This window comes from Aptenodytes patagonicus, chromosome 1 (genome assembly GCF_965638725.1).
Source record: "Aptenodytes patagonicus chromosome 1, bAptPat1.pri.cur, whole genome shotgun sequence".
NCBI classification, from domain to species: Eukaryota; Metazoa; Chordata; class Aves; order Sphenisciformes; family Spheniscidae; genus Aptenodytes; species Aptenodytes patagonicus.
The window spans coordinates 167,145,728-167,157,751 of record NC_134949.1 but is presented as its reverse complement, the minus strand read 5'-3'; the positions used below and the strand labels follow the sequence as shown (position 1 = coordinate 167,157,751).

The window sequence follows — 12,024 nt, the reverse complement described above, 5'->3', positions numbered from 1 at the left end:
GTAGATGACCTAAACCTAAACACCTAACTGCAAGTTCTAAAAGATGGTAAGGCTTAGTACTTCTAGATTTATAGCAAAATAATGAAATGTTGTCTTACAAACCCCTATCCTTATGAGGAAATTGATACAATATCCTTTCTTCAGATGTCCCAACATCAGAGGTAGGTAGTTCACTAAAACCACCTAGAGTAGTAGGAATTCACACAGGATCAGTTAAAATTCTACCAAGAAGCAGACATAACTTGAGATTTCCCTGCTGTAATAGATAACAGAGATCTGGATCCCCACTAGTGAAAGATGATATTGAGGAAAAAAAAGTTGTCTGGCCTTCTATATAATATGCTAATTATTCCCAAAAGAAGCAGATTGGTATTACTAATCTAGTGGCCTTCTATGATGGAGTGACTGCATCAGTGGACAAGGGAAGAGCTATGTCATCTATCTGGACTTCTGTAAGGCCTTTGATATGGTTCCCCATGACATTCTTGCCACTAAATTAGAAACATATGCGTTTGACAGATGGACTGTTAGAAGGATAAGGAATTGGCTGGATGGTTGTGTCCAAAGAGTTACACTCAGTGTCCAAGTGGAAACCAGTAAACAAATGGTGTCCCTCAAGGGTCCATATTGGGACCAGTACTATTTAATATTTTCATCAATGACATAGATAGTGGGATCGAGTGCACACTCAGCAAGTTTGCAGACTACACCAAGCTGAGTGGTGCAGTTGATTTGCTAGAGGCTTCCCTGTAGCTTGCCATCCAGAGGGACCTTGACAGGCTTGAGAAGTGGGCCTGTGTGAACCTCAAAGTTCAACAAGGCCGACTGCAAGGTTCTGCACCTGGGTTGGGGCAATCTCCAGTATCAATACAGGCTGGGGGATGAACAGATTGAGAGCAGCCCTGTGAAGAAGGACTTGGGGATACTGGTGGATGAAAAATTGGACATGAGCCAGCAATGTGTGCTTGCAGCCCAGAAAGCTAACTGTATCCTGGACTGCATAAGAAGAAGCGTGGCCAGCAGGTCGAGGGTGGTGATTCTCCTCCTCTACTCTGCTTTCATGAGACACCCACCTGGCGTACTGCGTCCAGCTCTGTGGCCCTCAGTACAGGACAGACACGGATATGTTAGAGCAGGTCGACAGAAAAGCTACGAAAATGGTCAGAGGGCTGGAGCACCTCTCCTATGAAGAAAGGCTGAGAGAGTTGGGGTTGTTCAGCCTGGAGAAAAGGCGGCTCTGGGGAGACCTCACTGCGGCCTTTCAATATATAAAGGGTGCTTACACGAAAGATCGAGAGAGACTTTTTACCAAGGCCTGTAGTGACGGGACAAGGTGCAACAGTTTTAAATTGACAAGAGGGTAGGCTCAGATTGGACACAAGGAGGAATTATTTTTACAATGAGGGTGGTGAGACACTGGAACAGGTTGCCCAGGGAAGTTGTGGATAGCCCATCATTGGAACTGTTTAAGGTCAGGTTGGACGGGGCTTTGAGCAACCTGATCTAGTGAAAGATGTCCCTGCCCATGGCAGGGGGGTTGGACTAGATGATCTTTCAAGGTCCCTTCCAACCCAAACCATCCTATGATTCTAAAACTTCATGTATTTTAGTGCAGTCAAGAAGCTCCTGATTCTCCTACCTGTTTTGTTTGGATCTTGTAGACTATTCTGGTATACTCTTACCTGCTTTCTCAACATACTACATACAGATAACCTTGAAGGACTGTCATTCCAAGTGTGATGGGCAGCTGATAACTAAAAGATTAGTGTTCATTCTTCTTCAAATCTTTAAAACTAGGTATCTTCATTTTCAATTCTGTCATGAAGTCTGTGGACAGAACCGGTTCTAAACTCTACCTAATTAAATTACTAATAAAAGGAATCTTCTTATTTATAAGCTTATGTTTTCATAACTAGATTAAAGACAAGACACTAAATTTGAATCTTCAAGCAAGGATCTGGATACACTGCTCTAATTAGGGGAGAAACAAGCTAGAGCTATCATGTCTCCTTTTTATAGTTTCACCTTTAACATTAGGAAAAGCTCAGAAAAACAGGCAGGAGGCGTATGCAAATGGACGTGCTATAAAAAGATTCCACAGGAGAGCTACAGTAACTGATACAATTAAAAAGAAGTCTTATTAGTGGACAAATTGAAATAAAAAGTTACAGAAAAGGAACACACACAAATTACTGTTGATTAACGAGTGACTTAATATAAGAAGAAGCCAAGTTCAATATAAAAGTCTGATAGTGTCCAATCATGAATTATGGTTTTGCCATACAGTAGATCTTTCACCCCACATGGCCTTTAAAAGATAGTTTTACCACTAATATTAGGTAGTCACTAAAGTTTCTAGAAATATTTTTAGGAAGTTAGGATGAGGAAGGAGCTTTTCCCACAGATTACTGCTGATCAGTAAGGAGTCTGTGTGCAATGTGTAACTGAAGCCAAAGCATTTTGCTGCGAGAGGTTATCAGATTTTACATGACACAATAATGAAATACAATGCTAGGAATGCTAAAAATATTATGCTATATTACTAGACTATAAAATATAAATATAATTTTAAAAATATTAAAACCCCCATTTTTTCTGAAAGATAATTATGGGAGACGTTAACACCAAGTCAAGAACAAACCTTAAAAGCCATTGTGAATAATGATAGAGTATCCAGAATTGTAAGGCAAACTTCCGTGGCAATATTTGCTTCAAGTAAAGACTGGTGAAGAACATCTGCATCTGAATGGCCATAGCCTACAGAAATTCCAAATGAAGTATAAGTGCTGGATATGCTCATTTAAATGTTTCTTATTTCCAAAAGACTTGCTGAACTAGGAAAAGATTAACAAGTAAAAAGCCTGACAGAAGTTAGTATTCGATACAGAAAAATAATTCATATGCATTTAAATATTTTTCAAATATGTGCATATAATTATTCTAACATAATTTGCACAAGCTCATAAAATATATTATGCACAAATGTCAACAACAGAAGCATTAAACAGCAGTTAAAACAATAAATGTCTGATGTTTCATACATATGTGTATGTATACACGTGTGTATACATATAAATGTACACAGTTATGTATATACACATATATATTCTTAAAATAAGTACTGCAGTAGGATGGAGTTACAGCTGAAAACATGTCATGGTAATTTAGCTACGTTATAATGATCTCAAAGTCAACCATAAGTCAACCAATATAAAAATACAAAACACTAAGAGTTGAAGGAATACAATCATGTACTTATATGCAGCTGAAGACCCAAGTAATTAATTCTGCTCTGTAGCAATATAATGGAATAACTCCAAATTTAATCAAAATATTTCATTGCTTCTAGCTCCATACTATATTCGAATAATTTTAAAAACATATCCTGCTTCAGCACTGGTTATAATATGTTGTTTATATTCCCTAACATTGATCTTTAAGAACCAGATTGACAATGTGCCCTGGTTGCTTTATAAAAAATTGGTCTGGATCATGTTTATATGTTAGAATTACCATCAACTTATTATCACTAAATCAATGACAAGCGTGACAAACTTGTTGAGTCCAAGAACAGAACAGAAGAAATGACATATTCTTTTATAATGACACCTGGCCACTTCTTTCTGCACCTTCTTCCTTCCCTGGCTGAACTATGCATGCATACCCATAACCACCAGTTTCTTTGGATTTCTACATTGTTTCTGTTAGGAAGTATACACCTCTCTCCTATCATCTTTTGCATTCTCTTTGCCTCCACCTCTTCCTTCTCCCATGTGTTTTCTTTGTGGTTTCAATCCAACTACGTCCCTTCACCTCTGTAATGACGGAAAGGAACAACTGGCATTTGGAAGCAAGTTTTAACATAACAGCCGTTTGCCAAATATTTTTCCTTTAGTAAAAGTGTTCTTTTCCTTAAAGAAATTCAAAGAAAAATCCTTTTTCATAGCAATCACCTTTGGGTGACCAGAAATCCTTAAGTTAGCCTGTGGTTTCAGTAATGTTGAAGATACCAAGGGACGACAACTATTTTGAGAACTGCATTGAGGATAGGGGAAATATTCTTTAAAGAAATAATTTGTTTGCTCTTCCAGATAAGAAGAAAGGTGCAAGGTTTACTATAAATATTAAGTTAAAACTGTAGTCAATGGACAAGACTCCAAACAGTTCAAATTTTGTTCTTCACATAAATAATTTAGGACAAACAAATAGGTCATTGATTGATTACTCTGCATTATTCCTAGAGACAGAAGTTTTGGGCAGGATGTCAACTTAAAGGAACACTCAATTCGGTTGAGTTAAAAGACTGATTTAGCAGTGCTTTTTCTATATACATGCTAAAAACTATCCTTGTTTTAATTTGTATTATTTTAAAGAAGCTAATATTGTATTCTTCATGTATAACTAACACACTGGATTCTATTTTTCACATGTAACTTAAAAAGAAACTATGGAACTACAATTACCACATATAATACGGACATCTGCCTGGACACGCACATGAACACGCGCCCATACATTCACACTACTGCAGAGTAACTGGGTTTAAAACCATCTAAGAACGCTGAAAATGGGATAATCTCTAATGACTACAAGTTTGACAATGATCATATACTGCAATTACAGATTGGGGTTTATCTCTTGTGTTTCAGTATGTTTGCATGTCACTATTCTACTGAGCATCCTCTCCTCCTCCAGCCCCAACAATACACATATAAATCTACATTCTTTTAGTTTGTATTGAGATGCTTTAGAAATTTGAACAAAGGGCTTAATTTCTTTCATACTTAAGCACAAAACTATACTGAAATTACTCAGAGATGTGAAATATCACTTACACCATTACTTCAGTTCTATTCCTTGCTTAAATGATTAGAAAGGGAGAAATTAAGTTTATAATTTACATTTATAGACAACTCTTTTGCCAAAGAATCATGATTTTAGAAACAAGTAAAGCAACTATTTCCACCAGATACATCCTTCCTGTATGTATCCCACACAGGATACCTACAAGATTTATTCAAATTCTGAAAACTACTTTGGATACATGATACTGGCAGACTGGCAACTAAACAAAACTAAAAGTTAGACAATAACAAGACCAAAGATATAAAAATCAATTTCACATTTGACATGGCTTTTACAGCAACTTATTTTCACTTTGTAAAACCTTGGTCAATACAAGGTGTAATATCCTGATATTCATTAAATGTCCAACATTAAAAAAAACCAACAACACTATTATCACTTCGTGTAAAGTTATCTGAATGAGACACCTTCCTTCATAATTTCCTTCAGATGGAAAAGAACAGAAAGTTCCTTTTTACATAAGCATGCATTTATTAAAATCTTTCAGCTCACTGTTTCCTAAAAATCAGTAAACTTTGCCAAGTTCTGGAAGTATGAAATCTCTTTGCACAGGGCCCAGAAACAGCCATGTTATTTATTTCCCAGAGATTTTTTCTGAAAATCAGTCTTAATCTACAAAGTATTTTACCTTACTGAGTGTGTAGTCATATACTGTAAAAGCTCTTTCTTTAGTTTATCAAAAAACATCTAGAAATTTTTATGATACAGCAGTAGCAGACTTATTACAAGGAAAAAAAAAGGAATTTGCACAGCTATATAGTTTTCTGACATTTTTAAAATCAAAGAATTGCGTTTATTATATTTAAACAGGCATGAAAATGCATTTATAAACAGAGAGGTTTGGTGGGATTCCCCCCCACACACACACTAGACTATGTGGTAAGTCTTGTGCAATCAGGCTAACTGTTGCTTTATATTACAGATAACGAGCTAAAAGATTTTAAGGGACAGTTAGATATGCTTTGGGAAATAAAAGGATGAACACAGTGATCATACAGTTAACTCAAATAATTACTTTACTGCACACAATTCTTTTCAGTGCCAGTGTTGTATTTTACTGGATTAGTCAACCAGTTTCATTGGGTTTTGAAGCTGAAAATTGAAAAATCGTGCTTCAGAATACTTTACATACAGTATATTTTGCAATTTAAAAGCAGCATGTTTAAAAAGATAGGCCACAAGCAGATTTAGTTTTCAATACAGCAGTCTTATACAAGCTGACTTCAACCTGATTAAATCTTACCATTGTCTACAGAAATTCCAAGAATACTTGATATCTTTCTCACACTGAAAACAGAAAAATCACTTCATTATTGGACGCTTTTCACTTCCAGACAAACCAAATCATGGGCTTCACAATCTCCGTAGAAATTCTAAGAAACTTATTTCTCCTTGGGGATGTCAAAACATGGAGACATGGTCAGAGTGCATATTTTTACTTTTAGACTAATCATTTATAGGCCCAAGCGGGGGTGGGGTGGGGTGGAAATGAAGCTTAATAAAGCAAATAGAAAAAATAAGTAAATTTTGTAACTATGTGCAGCACGAAGTTGAAGTGCATATAATTAAAAAAAATTAAAATACAATTTTAAAATATGCTGTAGTTAACCATGCTCCATGTTATGGCATCAGCCAGCATTGATTGTTCTATCATAAAGCAGGGAACAGACCATCGACTGATTCCTGCTATTTGTTTGACCTAGAACAACAGAAGTCATTGAAATGCACTGGTGTGGCTCTGGGACCTGTCTCTGGTGTTGTGGTACCGGTTGAGGACGATGAATGTTATCATGTCATGAGACTTACTGTGGTTAAAAGTGAGAGAGTTATCCAGGCTGCTCAGCTGCTGCAATCTGGCATGCATCATTCCTGTTCTGTTACGGGAAACAGGCAATGTCTGAGATTTTCGATCATGAACTATGGATCCCAACCCCTCCTGGTTCCTGCAAGATGGGTGAAATGGGATAGAAGCAAAAGTTAGACATGTCAAACTGCAGCAAGACAGGAAGTGTTAGTTAAGCACAAGAAGTTTTACAGAAAGAATTATAATGCAACCTATTTAATGTTTTATTTATAAAACAAAAATAGGTAGCTTAAAAACAGCATCACAGCAAACTCTTTCTTAAAACCTCAAAGCATGAAAGCAACAGCACACAAGCAGTCACTCTTGAAGTGCTAAATTTACTTCAGAGCTTTTGAAAACATAAATATTTGAGAACATATATATTCTGAAAATATTCAGAACCCAAAACCAAATCCTCTATTTTGATTGTAAAAATTTTAGAAAAAAGTTAGGACACACAATGGTAAAATTAGAAAGCATACATGCAACAGGAGAGTAGGAATTAACTGAGGTATTATCATGTACATCTTACCCAAGCAGGAAGGGAGAAGAGCCATATACTTTGTTAAACTTGCAGCAATCAAGTGAAGAAAACAGAAAAGTGATCTGTGTTAGCAATCAGTACAGGCTAACTTCCTATCGTGTACCACCACCAGAGCTGATGAAAAATGAAAACCAGTGCTTGAATTACAGAATTCCCTGTTCCCTTTCATTCTCTGTCATTTGTGTATTTTAAGGGTACATGCATTAATTGTGGTATACTTCAGTGTAATGACAATGTGGAAGACTAGAAAGCCACATTCACTGGGAAAATTCAGTATCTCTGCAGAACACCAGATGATTTCTATAGCTTAACATTTTTAGCATTAACATGCAGTACACAGACTAAGCGATCAGTAAACAATAAGGAAGTGTGGTAGTCTTCTCTACAAACTAGTCAAACAAATTAGTTTGAAGAATTTTTACAAAAAGCCTGAAAATTAGAGACTCCTGTAAATCCAGAGTTTGAACTACATTTAAATGCAAAAGTTACAATCAAAACCTTAAGAAAGCCAGATTTATTTTGGCCTTTGATTTTTTTAGGGTATGTGAAGAGAGATGAGATTTTTTCCTGAAAAATCTCCAAGGAGGTAGTCAAGTTTGTTGTTTGTAGAAAGAGATTCGCATACAATTAAATCTAAATTAAAATAAAAAAAGCTAACAGTTTAGTTAGAATGCTTTACCACCCAAAGTCAGCAACAACTTTCTCACTGAGTTCAAGAGGGCCAGTATTTCAATCCCACAAATGTAATTATAACAGTATTACAATGTCAACCAGAGTGTAAGGCCTAAAACAGGTTGCTATATTTTACTGTATTAAAAAACTACTTCACATTAAAGACCACATTAATGGAAAGATATTCAAATAATTTAGTACGTGTTTCTGACTCCCACAGATTTTCTCCTAAACAGCCTTCAATGGGAACATACAGGTATCTAATGGTACTTCGCACTTCAAATTGAAAAACAGCAGCATTAGAATGTTCACTACTCACCTTTCAGTAAAAACACTATATATAAAATTTCTAAAACATTTCAACAGACATGGTTTTATGGCCAAGTGAATAAACAAAACAATTAAATCATAAAATTTCTTCCCCAAAGACACTATTTCAAGGAAAAAAATGCTGTAAAAGATAGCATTTAAGGGGTGGATTTTAAAGTAATTGATAATAAACACAACACACACATCATTCTTAAACAGATACAAGACTTCCAGACAGGATACAGATTTGTTAATATAGTAACCAGTTACTTACTGTTAAGTATCATTTCACAATAACTCTTCTACTCATGCAATTTATTTGTAATAGAGATTCAAGGCATATTGTACACACTATTATTCTTAGTGAACAAGACAGCGAAATTGAAATTCCACACAGTACCTGGCTATGTATCGTTTTCCCATGTACTGGAACTGATGTAAGCATACTCTGCAGAGAACACATAAGTCAGAGAAGCAACACTTAAAACAATCTCTTCTAGATTTATGTACACTGGAATTATTCAATATTATTTTTGTTTAACTTGAAATTCTTATGTCATAAAACTTCTTTATTACTCCCACCCTTAAAATTCCCTTCCAGACCCCAAGCCAAGAAAAGGTAAACATGGCTCTTCTGAAATCAGTCACAGATGGTTGTCGTTCTGGCAAATTGGGATTAATAGCAAAAGGCACATAAGGCTGCCTCTAGAGCACACCTATCTCAACACTCTGAATCAAAACAGCTAGAGCAAGTCTAACAGTGACAAGGTAGAAGGGACAAATGGTGAAAAAACAAAACACCTTAGAAAACTGTAAACAGTGAGTTCAAGTGCTTCATCTTGTATAGATTTTTAGTATTTATAGAGAAGAAGTGTTTAGACTCAACTATCACAGACAAAATTTCATTATATGAAATGAGGCCCACAGTTTCAGGTATTTACAAATGAACAGTAATCCAGGACAAGTAACATGGATGACAGAAGAAAACAGATAGCCAGGCATTACAGATACACACATATTTTGCAAAATGTGTATAAGGGTTCAAAATAAGGGCAATACATATTGCTTTTTTCCCCCGTTGGCCTAAACTCTCTTGGTTACAGGTTGGGTTTTTTTGTTTTCTTTCCCCCCCTCCCCCCCCCCTAAGGTCTCCAGATTCCAGGATAACAAGAACAGGGTTTCTGACAGAACTATTTTCTAAAGAGAATCTGCTTTTACAATTAGATGACAATAAAGGCAAATCCCCCAAAATAATTTTTCATGAAAAAAAAATCTACACTTCAATACGATGTTATATTTTAAAGAATCATAATACTACTGGTTCAGATGCAGCAAGAAAGTTGAAAGTATAACCTAATCTGCCAGGTGCCTCTGCTTGTCTTCACAACTGGTAAGTACACAACACTGATGACTAATAAACTAGAAGTCACACTTTCAAATCAAGAAAAATGGTGTGAATAGAGGCTGTAATGATTTTATTTGACTCTTCCCACTGTAAGTAATTATCCTGATAATTCAGAACACTTAATGCAACTTCCCTTGTCCCTCGGGTAAGAATATTCTGAAAGTTCTTCTTTGAAGTGTAAATCCAAACGGGAAGCCAGTTTTCAGGCTCTCTCTTCCATGTGCCAGTTGTGAATGAGGGAGAAGACTGGCAAATACCCTGTTCAACTCAGCTCCATTTTGTACTCAGACCTTAAGTAGATCAGCCGTCTCCAAACTGCAGTCAGAATGGTGTTTGCCTCCCCCAAACTTGTCACTCTCTTTGCAAACTAACCTCAGTTCCCCTTTCTGATATCTACTTGCCTTTTTCAGATTCTAAGTTTTTCAGAAAAAGTTCTTTGCATGGCGAGTACCTACCTACCAGAAACACTGTCTTACTGAGGTAATGAGAAACTCTTGTAATGACCTGTATTAATAAAAATCATCATTAAAACGAATATTATTTGTATTGGCAAAATACTCCTGGAATTGAAAGAGGTAGACTTTTATGAGCCATGTTCCTGCTCTAGTTTAAGAAACTGTGATATCATCCACTGCACTAACGAGATGGAAATTTTATTCTGTATTCCATATACTGCTGTTGTGATGGAAATGTTTGATAATTAGTAATTTGAGATTACTGATTTGATCACAAACTAATCCTATCCAGCCCTTAAATAAGAAGCATCTAATGGCAAAATACTGTTTACCACTGATTCTGTACAGTTTACACCTCAGGCTTCAGAGAACCTACTAAGAAGGCTCATTTACTTGTTCAGTTCTGTCTCTGGTACAAACAATATCATGCCAGATGTACTCAAATGATGAGTTAAAAGACTACCTACAATATATTCATAAAATAGATCTTCAATAGCACATTCCATAACACAATTAACGACTGATATTACATTGAATGAGCCTCTACTACAGAAACAAAGGTAAGCAGTCCAGTGAAACAAGCAAGGCAAGCAGTAAGGCTTCTGTGGCACACTTCAAGCAAACAGCACCTTCTTCACTTTTTATTAATACATCAGTCAATTCTCATGAACAAACACACCAAGTGTACATAGGGACAGAGTGTAGCCATTGATAAATACTGGATTCATCCTGTACCTTTTCCCTTACAGAATGGCAGAAGGGACAAGAGGAATGCCAGGAGGACAGTTCATATCCCTTTGTTTCTGCAGTTATGCAATTCAATCCATTTTGATTTGCAACCATATAATTTCAGCAGTTCGTGTTATAAGATGCATTTTAATGCAGACAGGTAACAAGACCATTGATTCCTCTTCCATGAGCATAGCAATATTCTGAGCACTACTCACTGCTTAGGAACTTCCTGAGATCACTTCTATATAGTCTAATTCCAGAAACTATCATGGAAGTGCATATTGTGCATATCAAGTTAAGGACTTCTAAACAGACTAAGATGGCATTATTTTTTCAAACAAATAAATAGAAAAGTATATATACACTTATATCCACACTCATGTTTTTAACAGTATAGCGAAACGTATGATTTTACAAGAAGCTCAACAAAAATCTTACTCTGTAATTGTGAAAAAGTCCATGAGTTCAGATTTTGTAGCCTTGTTCCAGTATGTAAACAATGCATCTAGGAAAATGAAAATTATGAAAAACAAGACAAAGGCAGCAAACACACAAAAATATTAAGTAAAAGAGTTAACATCAGTTCTTCGTTTTCAGATAATGAGGATTCAGAGAATCTAAAAATGGCTCGTGGGGTACAGATAGCTATTACTATTTAAAGTTTTCCTTGAAGCTGATTATACAAAAATGCACATATCAATTCTCCAAATTAGTTTCTACAATATGCTTTTAATTAATCCATAATATTCCCATACAATTTCATATTTTAAATAGTAATAATTGTGTAGTCAGTAGTGACTACAGCATTCTAAAAAATATAAGACTTCAGAATACTTTGGACTGTTAGTCCTATAACCTGCTTCTTTATAGATTGGTCTCAACATTTTTTAAATTCAAGTCTATGATTTCTTCTTTTTTAATTTACAATGCTTTACTATGGATATATTTTTTCAGCACAGGTTTCAGACTTTCTTTATTTGCACAGATGTCAAAAATGGCTATATATTTTTTTACAAAGCTTGTAGTTACGTAGCCAAGACCTTGTCTCTTTTACCAAAAATGTTCCAAATTAGCTAACAAATTCAAAATTATTGCAAAGATGTGTGGTAAAGTTTACTTGACACTTGTTCTCTTCCAGGACAATTGAGGCCAAGAAGTCCCCACTGTGCTTATGTAAATTTTAACTTGAATTTCCTAG

The 12,024-nt window shown here is 35.6% G+C and overlaps 1 protein-coding gene across 16 annotated transcripts in view; it reads right to left on the bottom strand.

The window, feature by feature from the left end:
* DOCK9 (dedicator of cytokinesis 9) overlaps positions 1–12,024 on the bottom strand; it is a 136,724-nt gene that overhangs the window by 22,504 nt on the left and 102,196 nt on the right. For 8 of the 16 annotated variants that reach the window (XM_076361714.1, XM_076361756.1, XM_076361704.1 and 5 more), the window contains 4 exons: positions 11,265–11,331; positions 8,635–8,682; positions 6,673–6,809; positions 2,642–2,757 (listed from right to left, as the gene is read on the bottom strand). In XM_076361714.1, coding sequence (XP_076217829.1) covers positions 2,642–2,757; positions 6,673–6,809; positions 8,635–8,682; positions 11,265–11,331 — 368 coding nt within the window. Of the gene's footprint in view, positions 1–2,641; positions 2,758–6,109; positions 6,154–6,672; positions 6,810–8,634; positions 8,683–11,264; positions 11,332–12,024 lie in introns of all 16 variants that reach the window. The other 8 variants (XM_076361805.1, XM_076361742.1, XM_076361823.1 and 5 more) reach the window with 2 other exon arrangements.